This window comes from Euprymna scolopes, chromosome 14, assembly GCF_053919585.1.
Source record: "Euprymna scolopes isolate OS-2025 chromosome 14, ASM5391958v1, whole genome shotgun sequence".
NCBI lineage: Eukaryota > Metazoa > Mollusca > Cephalopoda > Sepiida > Sepiolidae > Euprymna > Euprymna scolopes.
In genome coordinates this window covers 90,647,604-90,671,881 of record NC_136495.1, presented here as the reverse complement: position 1 = coordinate 90,671,881, position 24,278 = coordinate 90,647,604, and the positions used below count along the sequence as shown (strand labels likewise).

At 33.9% G+C, this 24,278-nt stretch overlaps 1 protein-coding gene across 1 annotated transcript in view; it reads right to left on the bottom strand.

Annotated features, from left to right (window-relative positions):
- Nucleotides 1-23,946, bottom strand: part of LOC145293155 (actin-like protein 6A) — a 127,798-nt gene extending 103,852 nt beyond the window's left edge. The window contains exon 1 of the mRNA XM_080139605.1: nt 23,674-23,946. Within this exon, the coding sequence (XP_079995731.1) occupies nt 23,674-23,698 (25 nt within the window). The 5' untranslated portion in view covers nt 23,699-23,946. The remainder of the gene's footprint in view (nt 1-23,673) is intronic.
- Between the last annotated feature and the right edge of the window lie 332 nt (nt 23,947-24,278).

The following is a 24,278-nucleotide window of genomic DNA, read 5'->3' as shown; positions in this document are numbered from 1 at the left end:
GCTTCAACCTCTATCTCACAGAAGAGATGTTGCGAGTTTGCTTTATCGTTATTTTCATGGAAAGTGTTTGACTGAACTCCAATCTATGGCCCCTCCCCTCGCCAAACTTTCACAAGAAACACTCGTCTAGCTGAAACACTATCAATAATTCCCCCACTCTATCTGTGCCTAAACCTAAATGTAGATTTCATGAACAAAGCTTCTTTCTTAGAACTGCACACCTGTGGAATTGTCTTCCGTTTTCCTGCTTTCCAGCTGATTACAATATAGTTGTCTTCAAGTCCAACGTAAACAAGTTCTTGATGAGCCATTCCACTTGTTTACCTAATTTCCATTAACAACAATTGTCCAATTGACTACTGTACACTCTTAACCCAACTACTTTACACTCTTAGTCCAATTGACTACTGTACACTCTTAACCCTTATCCTCAAGTGGTCTCTGGGCCTTGATAAGTGGTTATGCCTATGTAAAAAAAAAAAAAAAATTCTGTGCCCAAGCCATTCGTTTTTCCCTATGTTGTTTGCTCAATGGAGGCCTTGGAATAGTTTTGATGTTCCTTGCCATCTCATTCAACACATTACATTGGGCCTGTCTGGATCTTGGAGCGATTCCAGCTCTTGCAAAAATGGAAGCACTGGTGCTGTTTGGGTTTCGGTTGACTGCCCTACAAATTTTTCGAATATCAATGTGAAAGGTTTCTCCTGGTGCCCTTATCCTTTGTGAATTTGGTGTTGGGGTTGTTCACGAATGAAGCCAAAGTTCTTGGATCCCTTTCCAGCTTCATAGCTAAATCTTTGGTGAACAATCTTTCTGTGAGTCCAGCATCAATCCATTCCTTTTCAATAACCGTTAATCGCCCCTTTTTTGGCATTTTAAAAGACCTGCAATAAAGTGATGGGCAGTATGAATTACTTGATAAATAATGAATTACTTGATAAATAAAACTTCATGAATATCGCATGGATTTGAATAAAATTTTGGGAAATAACTAACCTTGTAAACAGTCATTTGATGATACATTTTCATTTTTTCGTGACATATTTAGTGAAATATTGATATTTTACTAATCTGCAATAACGTGATTGACGCAGTTTATAATATATCTGATATTAGTACAGTACTCAAAACCACCCTAACTTCCCCAAAATATCTTGTTAAAACTCAGCTACCTATAGTTCTCTACATGTCATTCCATGTAAGTGTAGAAAAATATACAAAGATGAGACATGCTGTCCACCAAATGTAAAAGTTGGGTATGGTTAACCACATATGAAAAGGAAACCATCTATCAAACGAGTAAGATGTCTCAAAGAAGAAATGCATACATCATTACCATCTAACATTTCTGAAATTCCATACAGATTTCAGAGTTCAACAAGATGCATATGAAAGTTATATTGATGAAAACATTCTGAGAATAACATTCAAAGGATACAATTTTAGAATTATAACCAGTGTATCTTGGTAGCTTAAATTAGGCAACAGAATTATTAGGAAACAGAATTATTCAAAGTTTGTAAGTAGGTAGAAAATGCTCCATTTCATATGTTATTGGGCTAGAAGTCAATGAAGAATTTAATAAAAACGGTTATTGGTCCCGCGACAACAGGAGGGTGGACCTGTAAATTCACCCTTATCCGTTCATCTGTCCGCACTTTTCTCAATAACTATGCCTTGGAATTTTTGAAATTTTGCAGAAGCATTAACATGATATGAGTAAAAAAGTAACAGAACGGATTTTCCAGGAAAACTCTTACCCCCCCCCCCCGGGTGCCTTTCAGGTTAAAATAGCGTTTAAATAGCGGAAAGTCAAGACAACTGGAAGTCTCGCAGTAGGTCATATTTATATTGGTTTGACTTACCAACTTGATACTAGTTCTTTTTCAAACCAAATAAAAACGTTAAAATATGTTGAAATACAAAAAACTTATTCAAGTAGGTAGAAGAGTAACATCTTGTTTTTGGTAACATTTTTAAGTTTTTTACCCATTTTTCATTTGTTGACTTCTTGGGTAAATCCCTAGATTTTCACATATGTCTATTGGAAAATGTTAAAAATTTCATGTTATTTTTGTTTGTTTTTTAAATTGTATTCTCGATTGTAATAGCTTCGACTTTGTTTCTATTTATATAACTATTAAAATCTGTTAATTTTTTTGTTTGTGTTATCACACTTTAACGGTAAAATAATTTACAGGACTAAAATAGGAATTAATTATAGAAGAAATGCTCTATTCTATTAGATAAAGTTGAAAATTTAATATTTTTTGTTTGTTTTTAAAATTGTAAAAATTATGTTTTTACAGGAATGTTTTTTCAGTCTTAACTTATATTTAATATTGAAAGATTTCATGGAGTATATCAAATATTTGAAAGTTAAATGTATTTTTTTCCAAGACGTCATGTATTAAGAACAGGAATGTAACTGATGTTTCTCCAAGTTTGAGTTTAAAAAAGCAAATAAAATGGAAAATGTGCATTGCATTATATTTACAGGTAATAAAAATATATATATAATGCTGCTTTATTTTAATTATGCACATTTTCCATTGTTTTTTCCCCTTTTCTAAATTCAAATCCCTTGATTCAGCTTTGGAAAAGCGAGGCGAAACCGGTCAACTAACCCCCCCCCCTGCCTCTATTTTTTTGTTCCTCTCCTTTCCTCTTTTCATTTTAAAAAACGTGTTTCACTTTTAATCATGAAGACTAAAGTCTTCCCTTCATGATTACAATATATATAAATACACACACACACATTATATATATATATATATATATATATATAGTGTATTTAGGCAGCATGTTTTCATTCAGATATTGTTAAATAGCACAGTGTTTTTGCTTAATGATCTGTTTTTGTAATTTTTCCATTTTTCAAATGGTCATTATGTCTCGGTCAAATTTGTGTAGAAAAGTTCCATAGTCATTTTCATCCATCTGGGGTTTTCTTTTTTTTTTTTTGTAAGTACTTTCAACTGATTTTCTTCAGTCGTCTTTAGGCAGTTTTTGATCAGTTTCATTTAAAATATGGATGTTTTTATATGCTTCAGTTCAAATTGCATTAAATTACTCAAATAGGGAAGTACCATGTGTAAAAAAAGTTTATACATTTTAACATATTAAGAACGTGGCTAAAATAAATATACAATGGTTTAAAACTGATTTACAAAATTGTATGAAATTTACAGTTTTTTTTTTTTTTTTAATTTTTTCATTCATCTATATATAAAAAAGGCAAAACGGGCGCATACATTTTTTGTACGTCCAAGAAGCCTTTTTGTGTGTGAAGGGGGGGCTATTTTTTTAGAACTTTTTTATATATTCCCTAGATTATAATATCTACGATTTCGGAACGGACATTGTCTCTCCATTTATTTTGATGGACTTTTATAAAATTCATGCTATTCCATCCTTCCACGTGTTTGTTCGTCTTTTTCATATAAATAAAGTGAAACTCAAAGAAAAGCTGTCAGCAGCCTTTTGTGTTGGGATGTCTTGAAAGCAATTAGCTTTGATCAATGTTGGGAAAACCCTTCATATCAGACAATTGCTATTCATTTGAGTTTCCTTTTTTTCGAGGGAGCTTGGTTTCCCCACCATCGTGAGGAAAAAATAAATGAAATGGTGGAAAGCTGAATTGGCCTTCAGCCAACATTCATTTCTGCACCTGTGTGAACTCATTCACTTAGCAAATCAACGTTTTGATTGACATTGAGAAATTTGAACACTTTATACTTCCTCTCGCCTCGTAGCGTAGCGGGAAGATCTCAGGTTTTCTTTCACTTTCTTTTCTGCCTTCGCGTCACAGGTTCGGGCCTGCCTGCCTACTTACACTTTATTTTTTTTGGTGCTCAACACACACCTCCAAACACTCGGGCAACACCGGCTACCCCTGCTAGTTAATTTATAAATTTAAATTACAATATATATATATATATATATATATATATATATATATATATATATATATATATATATATATTGCAATAGAAAAATGTGAGCATGAAAACTAATATGGTTAAGCTTAAACATGGAAAAGTAAAGGACTAGTTAAAACTGGAAAAGAAAAGGATAAGAATAAATTTATAACTTAAAATATTGCAGCATTAAGAATTGATTATACAATGTTATAAATTGAATTTTAAAAAAATCTTAATGCTGCAATATTTTAAGTTATAAATCGTTAATTATAATCCCATCCCAGCTGTGCTATTAAAAAAGTGCTCAGCCGAAATAGCTCCAGTTCTCTCCAAACTTTACAACAAATGCCTTAATGAATCTTGTTTTCCGGGCTGTTAGAAAACTGCTTCTGTGGTACCAGTATTTAAGAATTCTGGTGAAAGAACTGACCCATTAAATTATCACCCCATTAGCCGCCTCCCACTTTTTGCCAAAATATTTGAGACCTTACAGGGTGAACAGAAAGTCCTTGGACCAATTCAAAAGTGGTTTATTAATAGAAAATTACAAAAATATAAATTAAACATGAATGAAAATTATAAGTTAGGAAACCAAGAATAAATTCCAATTATTTATTTTCAATGTGATGTCCCTTCCTTTCGATTAGACGTTCAATTCTCTGTCTGAAGTTACCAACCGAGGCACGCAGAGTTTCCCAAGGTATTTTAGCCCATTCACTCAGAAGAGATGTCTTCAAAGCATCAACACTTGGATGAGCAACAGAACAGACCTTTGCCTCCAACAAAGACTACACCGAAAAATCAATGGGCTTCAAATCAACAATGCAGGAGGTCACATCTCCTTACTCCAGAATCTTGGAAAATGACGTTGGCACCAGTCCTGAGTTTTTCTGGAGGTGTTCCATCTTGTTGGAAGGTGAAAGGCTGATCTTTGAAGTGTTTCTTCATCTCTTCAAATGCTAGAACCAAAATATTGTTAATGTAGCGATCTGTGTTGATCTTAACCCCCTGCTCCACGAAAATCAGAGGCGACTTCCAAGATTTGGAGACTGCAGCCCACACCATGAGGGAAGACGGCTTTTGTCGGTGGAAAACTATTCCCACGGAGTCAGCAATGTCTGCTGAGGATTTTGCGTAAACTCTGTCGTTCTGATTGTTAACAGTCGCTTCAATTCATCAGAAAAAACGATCTCTCGCTCTGCCGTGCCAGCTTTCAGTTCTCCAAGAAGAAGCTTTGCTCTTTCAAGTCTCTTGTGCTTTTGGGCAGGTGTGAGGTACTGTCTCTTTCTCATCTTGTAGGGGGACAACTGGAGATCGTTTTTTATGATGGTTCTCATCGAGGTCACGCTCACATTCATGTCTTTAGCCATTTGTCTTGCAGATCTCTTCGGGTTCCTTCTTACCCTCTCTCGGACAGCTTTAATCACCTTCTTTGTTCGAGCAGTGCGAGGTCTTCCACTCCTAGGACGGTCTTCAGATGTACCAAGTTCCTTAAATCTGTTCACAACATGGTACACGGTGGATTTAGCCACTTTCAATAGCTTAATAATCTCTGAGTTTGTCCTTCCCGCGAATTATGGCCTCTCGTTTGCTCATTTTTCTGAAAGTTTAAATAAAATTATTTTAATATTTTTGTTGAAAATAATTAGATCCATAGTTAGACTAAATACTTACTTTATTCGAAAAGAGAAAAAGTGATTTGAACAATATTTAATTTTAAAACTAAAAATGGTCCAAGGACTTTCTGTTCACCCTGTAATTAACCATGCTCTAGTCCATCATCTTACAGATGCTAAACTTCTGACTGACCAACAATATGGATTTAGACAAGCTCGTTCCACAGCAGACATCCTAACTAATCTCTGAACGTATATACCATTCACTGGACAAAGTGGGGGAGGGTAGAGCAGTAGCTCTAGATATATCTAAAGCTTTTGACAGGGTATGGCATGAGGGTCTTCTCAGAAAATTAGATCATATGGTATCACTGGTAGACTACTTAACATAATTAAATCCTTCTTAGATAAGAGAAAAATCCAGGTTGTCCTTGACGGTTGTACATCTAAACAATGATATAAATACGGGAGTGCCCCAAGGGTCTATCCTTGGACCTCTATTGTTCCTAATATTCATAAATGACCTCCCCAACAAAATTGCCTCTGAGATGGGTATATATGTTGATGGCACCACACTCTATAACAGGCATGACAGGAAAACAAATAAACACATATCTAAAGAAATGGCAGAAACATGCCTTTTTGGAGCTCTATGTCTATATAGTAGTTTTCCATGGTTCTGAATTCAAATATAAATGTCTTAAGGTGTGAAACTGCATTGTTCGTCCATTTTCATTGAGAGTCGACATTTCCAGGAGCTCAAAAGAGGTCAGAAACGCTCCAAAATTGCAAAAAATGACACGTTTTACCCTATAACTTTTGCCCCATCCATTAAATTTTTTTGAAACTTCGCAAAAATGTGAAGGCAACGTTGGCCCTTCACACTTCTCACATTCATCATTTTTTCACTATTTTTTGTGACGTCATCTCACATGCAGCATCAGAGGGAGACCATGCATGCGCGGCTTGTTAATTATAAGATTAGCAGTTGTTGATTTCTTGTAGATGATAAATCTGATCTTCAGTGTAATTTGAACTGAAGCATATAAAAGCATCCAGATTTTAAATGAAACACTAATCAAGAACTGCCCAAAGACAATTGAAGAAAACCAGTTGAAAGTACTTGCAAAAAAAATAGATGGACGAAAACGACTATGAAACTTTCGTACACAAATTCAACCGAGACCATTCGAAAATGGAAAAATTACAAAAAGATCATTAAGCAAAAACACTGTGCTATTTAACAATATCTAGACTATATATATAGATATATATATATATAATTGCCAATACTTGATTTTTTTCAGCTTGTTTTTATTTGGATAAATACATAAAAATTATTTTTAAATTATTCACAATAAAAATAATAAACTAATCTTAGTCTTTGGAATCCATGATATCTTTTAACATAGGGACAATGTACATCTCTTCGTTTTTAATGAATTACTGTTTTTTTTGTTTTGTATTTTTTAATTAATATTGAATAAAGTTAAAGTACAAATCATGTCTTTTTTTAATATATTTAAAAATACTTTTTTCATCCTTTTTACAAAGAGGTATTATTCATTATTGACAGTCTGCCTGCTTGACAGAACTTGATGCTTTGCGTGAGGTCATTTTTCAGTTAACAGGCCTTGTCTCTCATGATGACAGGCAATCAATTGATTTGATTAAAAAATGGTCAATTTTCAAGGATTTCGATAATAAAAGTACAGGAGGGTAGAACATTTCATTCAACCCGGATAACGTTGGGACTCTCTACTAGTATGTATATATTTAACAAGAAAAATTTTGAAATTACTGTTGATTTCGCTATTTTATACGTGGCAAGTCATTTTTATATTAACATATTTTGAAAAATTAGTTTACATACATTTACTCAAAATTTTGTGTTTAAAACTGAACATTTCAGATGAATGGAATTTAAATCATTTTAATCTTTTCAAAATTATTTTTAAGTAGTCTTTTTTTCTTGGCAGTTCAATTAATTATATATATATAATAAAAATATATATATATAATAAAAATATATATAAAAAAAATAATTTTTTAAAAACTAACTTTATTTCCATTTTTTATATTTATGAATTCATGGTTAAGTGACAAAAGAATAGATTAATTAAATGTTTTTTTTTTACTTTTCAGCATTATAAAATACTAGCGGGGGGGGGCGTGTGTTTGTAGGTGTGTGTATTGGGGGGAGGGGGTAATTAATAACCCTGCTTAAATATTATAAAAAAGACGATGTAAAAAAAAAAACACCCCAAAACCAAAACGGAAAAAAAGATGGCATAAATAAACCTGTGTATGGGGGTGGGGTAAACTAAAGAATAAGCGAAGTAATAAAAAAAAAACGTTGTCCGGGTATTTAAAGGTGTAAAAGAAAAAAAAATAGTTTTGGTCGGGAAGAGGGATTGAACCCGGAAAGCCTTGATGACGCGGAGGTGGAAACCAAAGCCAACTACTTAACCATCTCGACCACGAGTGAGAGTAATTGATTAGCTGTTAAGTTAAGGCTTATAAAGCTAGTAAAAGAGGTTTGATTGACAGGAAGACACTAAATGAGGTCATCGCGGGATCGTTATTTTTAGCTTTCACTTCCCCCCAGATGATGGTGGGAAGGGGGGAAAGCAGCGCGCGAAAGCCGAGAACACGTTTTAATTTCACTGTATTTATACTTAAATGCAGGACAAACAATGGACAAAGCGAAATAGCGCGAATCTCATAAAAGTCGATGTAAATAAATCTAGAGACGACCCGCGTTCTCAAATCCTAGATATTACGATATAGGACCCATATAAAGAGTTTTAAGCGATAGTAACGATCCCGGGAGCGTGTGCGAAAGAAGCCTTTTGAAGACATACACGAAATGGTCACACACATTTTGCCTTTTATATATATAGATTAGCGTGGTTACCTGGCATTGCCCGGGTGTTTGGAGGTGTGTGTGTGTGTGTGTCGGGGGGGGGGGGAGAATAAGCAAAGTAATAACCCTGTTTAAACTTAAAAAAAAAAAAAAAAAAAAAAAAAAAAAAATCGGAAAAAAAAACAAAACAAAAAAAAAAAAGCGAACGGGCGTAAAACTTCTTTAACAAAATCGGATAAACAAAAACCAAAAAAAAGGAAAAAAAAAAAATTGAACGTATTCGGAAAAACAAAACCAAAAAAAAACAGTGAAAAGCAAAAAAAAAATGGTATAAGTAGCCTTGCTTCAATATTTAAAGTTTAAAAATCCAAAAATATATCTGATAACTGGGATTGAACCTGCAATCTTAAGATAACGACGCTGTCTGAAAAAAAAAAAAAAAAAAAAAAAAAACAGAAAAACGGCGAACGAACGTAAAACTTCTTTTTAAAAAAATCGGATAAACAAAAGCAAAAAAAAAAGAAAGCAGCGAAAAGCGAGGGAAAAAAATGGCATAAATAACCTTGTTTCAATATTAAAAGCTTAAAAAAAAAAAAAAAAAAAAAAATCAAAAAGATTTATCTTATAACTGGGATTGAACGATGCTGTCATTGCGCTATGAACGCGCGGAAGAATCTAGGTCGGCTTTTATAATATTTAAACGAATTCAAGGTACGTCTTTCGCATGTGTAGAAGCCATCTTCTCATGAAGATACGATTTTTTTTCACCACTCATGGTAGAAAAGGGTCTGGTTGAGGGTGAAGGAATGAATGCTTTTGGCCAATTTTTCGATATTTGTCGGCCGAAGGTTCGAGCTTGAAAATGATCTCATGAAAATCCGTCACCTCTGTCGAAAGATTTTAGCGGACATACAAACACACATACATACACACACACATTTTCGCTTTTATATATTTTTATATATACAGACTAGCGAGGGGGTACCCGGCATTGCCCAGGTATTTGTAGGTGTGTGCGTTTAAGGGGGAAACTTAACGATAGCGATTAAAAAAAGAAGAAGATCATGTGGGCTCGAACCCAGAGCCCTATAAACTGAGCCTGAACACCTGCGCTACGGCGACAATATAAATGTAAGAGCGATTAAAGTGAGTCAAGTCAAGGAGGTTTGATTGACAGGTGGCTGCTTAATGAGGTCATTGTAGGAGCGTTACGATGACGGGGCAGTTTTTTGGCATTTGTTTACTTTGTTTCACTGCGGGATCATTTTTTCATTTACTGCGAGGCAGTTTGGCCTTCCCCAAGATGATGGAAAGGGGAGAAACCAGCTCCTCATTGAAAGAGGATTGTCCAAATTGAATAGCAATTGTCTGATATAAGGAAAAAAACCGATTTCAACATATAAAAAGTTTAAAAATGAGCAACAGCCTCGAGAAGCCGCAAAAAAAAAAAAAAAAAAAATCCTTTTGCGGACATACACAAAAAGCGGACATACATACATATACACATTTTCGCTTTTATATATATAGACTAGCACCTGGCATTGCCGGGGTGTTTAGAGGTGTGTGTGTGATTTCGGGTGTTTGTGTCGGGGGGGGGGGGGGGTAAAAATAAAAAAATAGTTTTGGTAGGTAAGTATGAGGATTGAACCCGAACCCTTGAGGCCAAGTTGGAAATTAAACTGTGAAAAAAAAAAAAAACGTGCAACGTTAACTATTGGGCCACCGCAAAATACTAACGGAAACACGTTTGAATTTATTTAACTATTTAGAATTGGCAGGTGCGCGTTTTAATGACTTAATGAGGTTAACTTTGACTGCAGGACAGTATTTTATTTACTGCGGGAACGCTTTTTTTATTTTTATTTTCCAAGATATGGGGGGGGGGACAAGCTCCCCATAACAAGGGGATTGTCCAAATTGAATAGCAATTGTTTGATACAAGGAAAATTTCCACATTGATCAAATCTGATTGCTTTTGGACATTTCCTGCGATTGCGGAAAAAATACAGCCAGAATTAGTGTCGCTTTTATTATACGAAAAAGCATGCAGCGAGCGAAAAATATTGAATATTTATCTTCCCGAAGTGGAGCAAATTAATTAGACAGGCAACCTCCGTTGTTAACTCGTAGATATTATGATTTATATGTGATATAAAAAGTTTTAAGAAGTTATGAGCCGATCAACTGCTTCTCGGAAAAAAGCCTTTTACAGAAATACACAAAAAGCGAACATACATACATTTTCGCTTTTATATTTATAGATTAAAATTTCAATCAATTATAAAGATTGGTTTATTTAGTTGGGGAGTCACCACTTATCAAGGCGTGGAGACTACTCAAGTGTAAGAGTTAAGTGTTAGGTAGATGGTGAGACAAGATCATTCACAATGGAACTTGGATTATCTAAATGAAATTTATTCACATTAAATTTGAATAACCATGTTATAGTCAGTTCAGAAGCTGACAAACAGCATCACATCCCACAGACAGTTCTAGGAAAGAAACTCTACTCATAGAATTTTTGTTTAGTTTTGGAGACAAATAGAGAGCGAGGAAAATTGTTAACGGTTGTTTCAACTAGGTGAGTATTTGTTGTGAATGTTTTACAAGGAGGGACTATAGATTGGAGCTTAGTCAAACATTTACTATAAAAGTATAGATAAAGCAGAGACAAATTCACATCTCTTCTGTGAGAAAGATGAAGGGAGGCGAAAAAGTCATCTAAATTTCGAAAATGGTTTTGTACCTTGTCAAGGTAGGAAAGGGTGGTTTTAGGAGCTTCATCCCAGACATAGCAATAGTACTCCATCTTAGGTAAGTAGAGGATTGTGTCAGAAGTGAGATACTTTCTGGAGCGATAGAACGATCCCACTATCTTTCCAGTGATTTGGGCACAGATCTAATGTAAGTCTTCCATTTCAGGTCAGGTGTAAAGTCTCAGAAGTTTGTCAAATCTAGGTGCTTCATGAAGGCAAAAGTCATTCATTTCAAGTAGAGTAAAGGAGGCATCTGAGTGTTGGTGGTAAAAAGACAGAAATTTGGTTTTGGATGTATTAAAGGTAACTAACCATTGTACCACACGCTCTAGGTCAAAGGAGAGAGAAGTTGCAAAATCCTGATTTTTATCAGTCTTTAAAATGTTGCCATAGATGGTAGTATCATCTGCATAGATGTTAATGAATGAAAAATGTGATTTGAAGATCAGAAAGAGAGTCGGACATATGGATTCCTGAAGTACGCCACCATTAATACTGTGAGCATTGAATTTCTGCCCATCAACAAACACTTGGATAGACCTTTCAGAGAGAAAGGATTTGATGGTTGAGAGGACATTTCCAGCTATTTCATAGCTGGAAATCTTATGAAGTAGATCTTTGTGTCAAATTCTATCAAGTGCTTTAAATATGTCAATTGTTCAGAGTTTATAAAATGAAAAACATATTTACATACAAAAATACATATTTACGTAGAAAAATATTTACTCTCATATTTTATGAAAACTGCATTTTTAATATAAATTTAAAAGTAAATAAGTCTTAAAAATATTGTAAAAATCTGACCCTTACTTAACTTTTATTAGATTTATTAAACATGTATACCTGCGCCTTAAAAATGGCGACTACATAGGAACAGTGTTTTAAGGTGTCCATAATGTAAACACAATTTTAGTCTCGCATTTTCATTATTTTCGTACACTAAAAAAAATTTTAATTATTCCTAATTTATTTTAGGTTTCTTCTTTTGAATGATATAAAAGTTATGATAATATTAACTTATTTTTAAGTTACATCTTATTACATATGGGGGGGGGCGGTAATTATGTGATGCGGTTTGGAGGTACCTACAGCACACTAACCAATAAATTGAAACAATAAAAATGAAAATGTTATGTAATTATTTAAAATTAAATACTTAAATTGAAAACTCGAATTATGAATTATTGCAGAAGACTTTTTATAAATAAAATGTTTTGGCCCTTGTGCATTACGATTCTGGGTGGACACTTTTTTGCTTTCATTTTGAAAATCCAATAGGGGGAGATAATTCAATTTCAGAACAAAATCTCAATAACAATACAATAATAAATAAAATAAAACATCTGAATATTTATTGTAAAATTAAGAAAATTCTAACACCACAAAATAAAACAATTATCTGAACATTAAGAAAATAAATGAAAGTTGTCATAAATTGTTTTTTTTCTTTTGAGAAAACAAATTCATTTTAGAATTCGGTGTCCACCAGTCGAAGCGGGGAAAAAAAAAAAAATTATGTCGTAAACAGAGAAATCGGACGACGATGTTTTTGTTTACAAAAGTGAAGGTTTGTGGGGAGACGCATTTTTGGCTGAAACGTGACATTCCTTGCACTGCAATGGAAGATCGGAATGTCATATGAAGCTGGCAAGAGTTGGCAACGCACGTGTATAAACAAATTCAGTAGTCGGTCAGCTGAAGAGAAATGGGTTATCGAGTCTCTAGGTCAGATGCAGCAATGCATTTGTCAACAAAACTGAAAACGTGACCGGGAAATGCGTGATCCATTATCGATAACAGAGTTGATCGACCAGTGGAATGGAAAAATACCGAACAAAAAATCATGCCAATATAAGGACGTGATTTTTGGAGTCGAGCAGAAAGGAGCAGAGAAGGAGCTGGTCTGATGACCACAGAAGACGTGCGTTGTCGAGAGCATAACGTCTCCCCCCCCTCTCCATCACTGAATGACAGAGAAGTAAGCCGCACCGTTAAACTGAACTGTTAAAAATCATTGATGTACAGAATGAGAAAAATATTTCTAACACAAAATATATTTTTATACAAAAAGCCAGCATGTCTTCGGTCTTAATTGGGGTGCTGAGTTACGTCTGATTTTTGTGTGCATGTTAATTTTGTTTCAGCCGGCAACGTTGTTATGACAAGCGGTTGACAGCTGACGGCAAGTAAGAGGAAAAAATGCACGGTCAAGGGGGAAATAACTCTGCTGTCTTGGCAGTTGCCATGACAACCAAAGTCCTAAACAAACTAGACGATCAATAAAAGTCGGCTGCTAGGTTTTGTTGCAGCGGGGAACTTACTAACTACGACCGTTCCCAACCTGGGGTCCTTGCGCAACGTAACACAAATCCCAAGAGTGATAGGAGCCTTCTATCATGTCTGAAAGTGACACAATGTTCAACAATTGAGATCAAAGATGCACCGCTGTACAACTCATGCTCTCTTATGACAACAGGACCATTGCTTGTACCCTAAAAATCAAAATCCAGATGGTTCAACACTTGAGGGCACAGCTCAACGAAATTTCCAGCCACGGTTATGGTCTTTGGTGTGGTTTCAAGTGAGGACCACATCATGCCACTTCACATCTTCAAAGTCGGCTTGAAAGTTAACACCAAAGTGTACTTGGATGTGTTGAAGGTGGTGGTGAACCCCTGGTGCAATCAGGTGGCCGTTAGCAGACCCTGGGTGTGGCAGCAGAACTCAGTGCCGCCATGGCCACCTCGGTAGCTCTAGAAGTGTAAGCCATGTTTAGTTTCAGAACAGTTTCAGATGGTTCGTTGTTCTAAACAAGTTTTGAGAGGTGACTGGTTTGCAGTAGACAGAACAGTTTCCGATGGTTTGCTGCTACACACAAGTCCTGAGAGATGACTTGTTTGCAGTAGACAGTTCCACAGAGCAAAATATTCTTACCGTGTCGAGACGGAAAAAAAAAAATCTGAAATTGCCATGGAAAAGGTTTAATATTTATGGAGCAATTCTGGTTTCTGATTGGTTGGTAGCAGAACGTGAATTAATTTGATTAGTCAGTTCCTAGCAGCATCGTTTATAAATAGAATCGTCCGATTGTGTGGGATCATACCCCATTATATGTCCAAAATATTGCAACATCCTCCCTATTTTTTATAATGGGGAAGTCCCTCGTGTTCGTTCTGCTCAAAAATAAATATATATTTTTATATTCAATTATACATAAAAATTAGAAATCATTTGGATCTTAGAATTTTAGCATGTAAAAAGACGCCATTTTTAATTGTGTTCAAATGTCAAAACAGATATGTGTACAGAGCAGAGAAATAAAAGAAATGGAAGGTATTTCAACCTTAAAAAGGGGTGGGTATGTGAAAAAAGAAGCCATTTCTTAAATTTGATTATGCAGTTTTGTAAAAAAAAAAGAAAAGAAAAACGCATACATATAAATAAATATACATTAAAAATACATGCAATATGTACTCGTTTAAAGAGTTGTTTTTTTTTTTGGTAATGAAAACAATGCAAAAAATAGATAGGACATTTTTTAAAAATAAGCAAACTAATGTGCACAAAAAAAAAAAAAAAAAAGTCAATTGTAATTTCTGCGCTCCTTAAAATAAGCATGCAAAAAGTATTTTGTCGAAAAGGAAAATTACAAAGAGTTTTTTTTATTTCAGCAAAAGTATTAGTTACGCATTAGTAGGTTAAAGTGTTAATACAAATTAAATGGATACAGTTTAAGCTCCTGTCCAGGACTATTTTTTTTTTTTATATATATATAGAAATCTATATACATACAGGACCGTGAAAAAAAAAAAAATTATTCAGTCGAATCCCCCAACAAGTTTTGAGAAAAAACGCTGTAACTTTATTCTTGTTGGGGGTTTTGTGAATACATCAGCGATATTTTTTTCTGATATGCAATTCAAAATAATGGATTCCTTTTTCACCTCGTTTTTTATAAAATGTTATTTTATATCTATATGCTTAGATCTTTGGTTGATTATAGTGTTCTGTGCTAAGACTATACTGGCTTGATTATCACAATTAATTACTACAGAGCTTTTAGTTAATTCTGGCTCTAAAATAGTCTTTAGGATATTTTTAAGGTAGAGTGCTTCCTGGGTCGTGTGTGTGATCGCAATAAATTCTGCTTCACACGCAGAGAGAGATACAATCTGTTGCTTTTTAGATTTCCATGAAATAATAGGCCCATTTTCTGAGAGTCTGAAACAATATCCAGATATACTCTTGCGATCTTCGTCGTTTTCCCAGTCTGAATTCGAAAAGACTTCTAATTTTAGGGGATTTCTTGATTTTCTAAATACTAACTTCTGTTCTTTAGTTCCTTTTAAATAATGCAGGACTTGTTTAGCTCTGTTTAAATCCTTCATTGTCGGTCGTGATAATTTTTGTGACAGTTTTGTTACTGTATAGCATATGTCGGGCCTGGTTGCAGTCATTAAATATATAAGACCACCTATAATTTCGCGATACTGTTTGTCATTTATTATTTCAGATTCTGTGTGTATATTTTTATTAATATCATTTTCGACCCGTGTAGAGCGTTTCTTGCACTCTCCCATTCCAAATTTTAATAGTATTTTGTCGATGTATCTCGATCGATTCATCGTAACAAGTCCTTTGCTTTGAGTAAATTCTATCCCCAGAAACAAGGATATTTTGCCGAGATCGGTCATTTTAAATCTTTTACTTAATTTGTTCTTAACATCAGTTATCATTATGTCACAATTTGATGCAATTAAAATATCGACCCACAAAACCAAAATCAGTAGTTTATCGTCTTTGTGTTGGGTATATAAACAGGGGTCTACAGCACATTGTCTAAATTGTTGTTTAATAATATAATAATGAAATACTGTATTCCAACACTGAGCACTCTGCTTTAGACCATATAATGACTTGTTAAGTCGCCACACACTATTTTTATTTTGCATTATAAATCCCTCTGGAGGGGTTATATAAATTTCACAGTCTATTGGGGCATTCAAATAAGCATTTTTACGCCCATTTGATGGATGTTTAGGTCATATTGTGATGCGACTTGCAGTAAAATTTTGATTGTCGTTAGGTTTGTGGTCGGTGAAAACGTAGAAAAATATTCTATACCGTAAATCTGAGAGTACCCTTTAGCAACAAACCTAGCTTTGTACTGTTCTACGCCTGATGCTGTCGTCTTTTTTGTAAAGACTCATCTTGTAGAAATAACATGTTTATCTCTTGGGAGAGGCACCACCGTATAGGTATCATTTTCGGTTAAGGCATCTATTTCTTTTTTCATGGCAATTTTCCATTCATCACAATGTTCTGAATTAATTGCTTTGTTGAAGCTTTTTGGCGCATTTTCCATTGAATAGCAATAGTCGATTTGATAATCTTTTATATTGTCGACCACAAAAAAATCGGGTCGCCTTCTATTTCTTTTGGGATATCTTTCGACTTTATCATCATCATCATCATCATGGACACTCTCGTCTCCATTTTTATTGTCTTTGTTTGTTTTAATTATTTGAGGGAATATAATTTCATCTTCTTCATATGATGGGTTTTCGTCTGTAAAATTAAACGTGTCTGTGAATTTTACACATCAGATTCTTTTTATTTTATTTTTTTCGGGAAAAAATACTAAATTGGCTGGACTGTTTTTATCGTATCCAAGAAATATACCTCTGTCGGCTTTAATATTCAATTAACTCTTTATCTACATATGCGAAACAAGTTGAACCAAATATATGCATTCTGCTTACATTTGGGGGGTTTTTTACCGCAGAAAGATTCATATGGAGTTTTAGATAGTGTTTTGTTAAAGCACCTGTTGCGTATATAGGCTGCCGCCATAAGTGCGTACGTCCAGAGGTTTTTAGGGAGTTTTGATTCAATGAGTAGGCACCTTGCCATTTCAAAAAGCGTCCGCCACGCATGTTCAGCAGTCCCGTTTCGGTGTGGCGATCTAGGAGCTGATGTTTCATGCCTGATATGATGGTTAATTAGTAAAAGTTCAAAGTCTTTATTGGTGAATTCCGTACCGTTGTTAGAGCGTATACACTTGATTTCACCCCAGGGAGCCATGTCGGCTAGATATTTTTTAGTTGCTAGCAGGGTATCAGATTTGTTCTTTAAAAAGTAAACCATTATTAAACCTGAATGGTCATCTACGAAATTCAACACATATCTATAATGTTCTCTGGCCATCGGTTCTACGGGACCGTTCAAGTCTCAATGCACCATTGATAGGATTTTTTTGGCCTTTTTGTCTGGTATCTTGCTTTGATAGCTTGCCATTTTTCTTTGCGTACAGACGTCGCAGTTGAAATTTTTTGATGTTTGTATTTTCATTCTATCAACTACAGTTGGCAACTTTTTGATATCAGGAATATTGCAGTGTCCAAGAATTTTATGTCATGTCTGTAGATCATGGCAGGCGGTTTTCGATGGAACTACGCTATTTAAATAATATAGTCTTCCATTTTCTTTAATGTTGAATACAGTTCCATTCGGGTATACCAGTTTTGATTTATTGGGGCTAAAGTTTATATTTGCACCTTGTTTTGTGGCAGCTTGAACAGAAAATATATTATGTTTAAATTTTGGGATTAGAAGAGCGTTTTCTAAAATACAGAAACATAGTTCACCTTTATTGTTTCTTAGCGAGATTTTCGCATTGCCTCTTTTCAAAACGATATCGTTTACTCAACTCTCGTCAGCTAGTTCTACAAAATGATTTTGTGGCTTAAAGTTGGGGTCAAAATTGATAAAATCAGATTCCTTTGTAATCACATGTGCCGTGGCCCCACAATCGACAAGAAAATTATTGTTTGTTGAAGCATTAAACGTACACGAAAATAATGCGTGTTCGCTAAAAGAGCTCTCTACATTTTTAATGGAGTTGCCATTTTGAGTCCTGTATCTACATTGGAAACTCTTGTGATTAGGTCGTCCACAATTATAGCAAATAATTTTTGTACTTTTCTTAGGAGAAAAATTGTTTTTGGCAAAGTTGTGGTTTTTATTTCTGGCATGGGTATAATCCAATTTTGGTGTTTTTATGTGTGTATTTTTAAATTTCATGATATTTGTGGATTTGTTTTTTTCTGTGATCATTTTTTCAGTTTCTTCGTAACTTCTGAGTGCTACCTTGAATTGGCTAAAAATCATGGGTTTTTCTTTCTGGGTTATCACGGTGGTAAATGGCTTGAAATCACTCGGTAATCCCTTAAGGACCATGGAAATTAACAGACTGTCATTTATAACTTCACCAGACATTTTTAAAGAATTTGCAGTCGTTTCAGCTCTTATCAGTAATAGTTTCGGCTTCCATCGTTTTAGAGAGGTCAGTTCAGTGTATAAAGAAATAATTTTGGGTTTTCCTTTCGATAAATAATGCTCGCTCAATATGTTCAATGCTTTGCAGCCATCGTCCAGGGCTTCTCTCATTACCAGTGATAGACTTCGGTCATCTAAACACTGTATTAATTCCGCAAAGACAGTTGCGTTTTTTTCAATGAAGTCGGGGTCATTTCTGTTTTCAGGTTGTGTTTGTGTTTGAAGTATTTTGTGTAGCTTTTGGATTCGTAGATATCCTAGAAATTTAACTTGCCACAATTCGAATTTTGATTCGGATCCGTCGAAATAAAGATGCACGCTGGGCCCATAACCTCTAGAAGTGTAAGCCATGTTTAGTTTCAGAACAGTTTCAGAGGATTCGTTGTTCTAAACAAGTTTTGAGAGGTGACTGGTTTGCAGTAGACAGAACAGTTTCCGATGGTTCGTTGTTCTAAACAAGTTTGGAGAGGTGACTGATTTGCAGTAGACAGTTCCACAGAGCAAAATATTCTTACCGTGTCGAGACGGAAAAAAAAAACATCTGAAATTGCTACGGAAAAGGTTTAATATTTATGGAGCAATTCTGGTTTCTGATTGGTTGGTAGCAGAACGTGAATTAATTCGATTAGTCAGTTCCTAGCAGCATCGTTTATAAATAGAATTGTCCGACTGTGTGGGATCATACCCCATTATATGTCCAAAATATTGCAACAGTAGCCGTGGTGTCGCACACAAATTCAAAGAGACCCAAGCTTGGCTTCAGAAGGAGTGCTACAACTTTGTATCCTTCTCTCACTGGCCACTCTCCTCCCCCAATCTGAATCTGTTGAACTACTTTGTTTGGTCATATGTTGAGAACATCACCAACATGACCTTCCACAACACGAAAGCCAGCCTGATTGTTAGTATTCGACGAGCTCCCACCGGCGTTTGTGGAAAAGGCATGCTCCCAGTCCCAGATCTGTATTGAGACGGTGATTGAGGTTACAGAAGGCTACATTGAATAGATGTCATATATATAAAGTTACCTGAATTGATTTGTTTCAATAAAAGTTTTAAAATAAAGCTGTAGTATTGTTTTCTTTAAGGTGACAAATTTATCGTTCCATCTTGTATGTTACTAATGTATGAGAGCAGTACTAATTTGAATTTGGGACGCTAAAACCTACATAATGGAAAATTGGTTTGAAATCAAACGTTTGCCTGTTTTGTTTCTTAATATACATTTATTAGAATTCCTAAGAATACAATTGAAGATTGGAAAACAATGTCTTAGACCTAATGATTAATGCGCACGAAGAAAGCCAATGTAGCAGCGCATTTTGTGAAAGAGATGTCTATAAACATCTGGTCTGGTTTGCCCAGTACTTGATGTAAGTTACTGGATTATGCTGAGAGTCACTAAGCAAAACTTGGTACTTCACAAGGAACGTGGATCCTGCATAAACTTTTTCTTTTTAATGTGTGCTCCCTGAAAGAACATGTGCAAAAAGGTTTTCATTGGTTTATTTAATCACAAAAACTTTTTTGAAGTACAATTTGAGGCAAAAAAAGAAAAACAAAAGCCAAAAATACCACAATTTTACCTCCCCCCTCCTGTATGTAACACGATATAACTGTAATTTAATTTATTATCATTTATAAAGAAAATCTTCAAATAAACTGCTAATATTTTTTTTTAATTTTTCACAGCATACAAACAATGAAAATGCAGGTAAAATTTTAGAAAAAGCGTGAACTTGAATTAATAGAATAAAATATTTTTCTTGTAAATTTCTATGTGCTGAAAAAGAATCTGAAAATTGTATCCATCACAAATTAATGGATTTGAAGATAATATTTTTCCAATGGATTATTTTATTTATAAAATCAGCTATAATAGCATAAATCGCCTGATTACGCATGCGCACAGGCCAAAGAGAAATCACATTTATTTTTAAAAACTAGCATTTTATTAGTTTCTATAACACTGACCCCACCTCGTTAATGTAAACACAGAATTTTTGTGAAATGTTAATCAGTATTCTGCTTGATAAATGTCAGCACGTTATTTACGGAAAAACGGTTAATTAAACTGCAGAAGCACCTGTTAAGCTATACAAGTTCTATAATTGAATACCCTCCAAAACAGAACGAAAAACAATGCTTTTTGTAAACCAGTCATGAAAACTTATTGAGAGCATCATTTTTACTATTAAATGTGGTGAAAACTTTATTTTATGAAAATATTTCTTGTGATTTCAAATGTTTGCCATGTATTAATGCGCTTTGTGAAATGTCGCGTGACTACCGCTTATGCTTAGCATAAATGAAGTCAGTGAAATGGTGTCTCTACACATGCACAATCAGCCGACTTACACCATTATAGCTGATTTTACAAAGAAAATAATCTCCTGGAAAAATATTAATATCTCCGAAACTATTACTTTGCGACGGATACGGTTTTCAGATTCTTTTTCAGCACACCAAAATCTACAAAACAATATATTTTTCTACTAGTTCGAGTTCACATTTTTTCTAAAATAATACCAAACAAAATGCGAAACAAAAATCCTGTTTACGTTATCAACACTTTAAAACAACGTTCTTATGTAGTGACGTTTTTCAAGCCGTGACACGACACACCCATGTTTTAAAAATCTAGCAAAAATCAAATATTCCTAAAATTTTCGATATTTATTCATTATTGAATAAACTTACAGGTTTTGTTAAAAATATTTTTTAGGTGCTCTATTTCATGGTCCGAAAACAATAAATGTAGGTCGATAAAAATTTCAACATTTTTTAAAGCTGAAAAGATCAAATAATTAAAAAAATAATTATTATATATAATATACATATATATAATCCTGTTATTTTTTCACTTACCTTAAAGTTGTAAATAAAATTGGACATAAAATCAATATCATGTTAAAAAAAATTTTACTTGATTTTTTTCTCGTTAATGTAATTATTTGAATTACAAAAATATTCTAAAAAATGATTATTTTTAAAAAGATTTAAATGATATTAAGTGCAAATATTACGCGATATGAAGTTTAAACAGATTTTTTTAACAACAGGTTTCCAATAATAAAAAATATATTCATATAAGAGAATATAAGACTATTGAAATAATAAAAATTGTAAATCCAAAATCAGCCTAAAAAAATCCTTTTGATTTTATTATTTCAATTGATAGAGGGTGAACTTCATGTTTTACGCCTTTTATCAAAAGTCTATGGGGGCCTGTAAGCAACATTATCTTTAGATAACAGAAGACATTAAACAACATTATCTTTAGACAACAGAAGACATTAAAATTGATTTTATTAACTCTTGTCTGTGTAGTTCGTTAATAAAAATCTATTTGTTTTACAAAAGGTAAGTCTTATATTGTTTTTTATCCATAGCAAAAAACGTTACTTTCATCAAGAATTATAACGCGAATGCCCATCCATAGAAATTGACACAAACACACGAAATGATGACGTCACTATTAATGTGTAAAATGTTTTACACACAGCCGTGGAGATGCCTATTGAATAAGTATGAAAAAATAAACGTAACCAAAAAATAATATTTAGCGGAGAAAATATAAAATAAAAAATAAAATAAAAACAAGTCCGAAATAAAAGTATGAATCAAATTGACTCATCGAGAAAAAAAAAAAAAATATGAGAGATACACGAAAGTGAAAGAAAACCTTTTGTGCATTTATGGGAGCAGTCATTTAAAAAAAAAAAATAAATAAAAAAAAAAATAAAACCGTTTACGCAGGGTCCACGTTTCCCGTAAAGTACACAAAGCTTTAAAAATCAGAAAATCTAACAAACGCGGTTGTTCAATGACAAGCCACATGATTAGCAGACGACCTTTGATAAATTGGAAGAAGAAAAAAAAAAAAAAAAACTTAGTTATTAATTTTTCATCATGGCACAGCAATACGGCAATTAATTATGCTGGGTGCATTAGTATAGCCGCAGGGGGTACTCTAAACAGAACCAACTGATAGCATCTGAAATGGCCCCAAAAAATATAAAGAATCTGAAAACCGATTGGAGGAATTAACCTTAAATCCTAACTGTAAATACTAGCACCCCCCCCCATAAAGTTTTAAAGCAACGCGAAAAATAAATGTTTTGGCGGAAGTTGTCGGGAGTGCCCCCCCCTCTAAATTCCCCAATTTTCACTTTTTTCCCTGTTAATATCATCGATTACAGACTTAAGTTTCAGATTATAATAAAAAAATTGAAAAAAATTTTCATAACTTCCCATGGGGGTTCAGTTTTCAATTATAACGTTGTACTAAATTGGACACGAACTTTGTGACCACGATGAATAGATACATACATACATAGATGAGAGTGGGACGAGTGAAGGGGTGGAAGTAAAGAAATCTTCATTTTTTTTTTTTTTTTTTACTCCTCCGTTCTAACCCCCCTACCTTCCGGTCACATCAAAGAGAGTTGCCATTTTTTTTTTCATTGTGGTCACAACTTGAAACCTGAACCCCTATGTGAAAAGTTGTGAAAATACGATTTAAAAAAATAGCGCAGATCAATAAGTGCATTAGGACCTTATTTTTTTATTTGGTTGGCGACGCTAGGCATAATCCGGCGATTTACGTCAGGAGCCGAGCAAACCCGCGAGCGTACGTATACAGAAATCCGGTTCACAAAATGCACTAGCACCAAACGGTTTCAAGAAACAAATAAATCAACAAAGAGAAATTAATATTCTAATAATTATAAAGTTTCCTGTCTACTGAATAGTCTAGCACAGAAATGTTGATTGTTCCTAAAAATTTAGGTTGATTATTTTAAAATTTATTTTGTTCATTTTGCTAAATGGAAACTCTTAATGGAGTGTTCTCTTTACCAAATGCCATGTGTGTGTACGAAGTGTAGAAAAATGGACGTGAAACTAAAATTAGCGACTTGGATGTTTGATGAGACACTGAAAGTTTAAAAATTATAATAAATATAAAAATATTTTAAGGCTTGAAAAATATATATTTGATAATGGGTGAATTTTTTTTAATTCACAAAGCCGGCTTTGTTTCCTACTCAAACAGGAAGTCGATTTTCTAACTACTAATTTAGAGAAAAATTGAAACAAAAATGTCAAATTGAAATAAAGTAGACGGTTAACGGCTTTATTTTTAAGAAAATAAATCAAGGAAATTATCTTACCTCCGCCATAAACTCCACCGCTCATATTGAAAGTTTTTCGAATAAGAAAAGGCCACGCGGTTATTTGGGTTCAACTAAAAAGCTAAACAACAATAGCTTTCAAGTAATGCTTATCACGCGCCGTCAAAAGCGACAACAAAGCGGCAGTAAAATTCAGGAGGGTTTATTATCATTTTGTTATTTTCGTAATAAAAATGCTCGGAACAAAAAATTAACTCGATATTTTATTTTTACTTTGTTTTCTATTTTTTCACTTCTTTTTTTGTGTGCGTAATTTTTAGATACTCATGCAGAGAGTGATCCGCGCTGAAATAATAACGTTATTATTTAAAAAGCCAGGGGAGGGGAGGGTGTGTTGTTGTTGTACCTATTCTGTAATTTAACCTTACAATTGAATAAAAAAAAAAACATAAAACTTTAATTAAATGTGGAAATACGATTTAAAAAATAGCGTGGATCACTCTCTGCATTAGCACCAATTTTTGTAGTGTTGAAATATCTTTCTTAAATATTTAAATAAAATAAAAAAAATTTAAAAATGTATAATTTATTTATCATTTTCTTTTTATACCTACTATTAAAACATTGTCTTCTTAAATAAATAA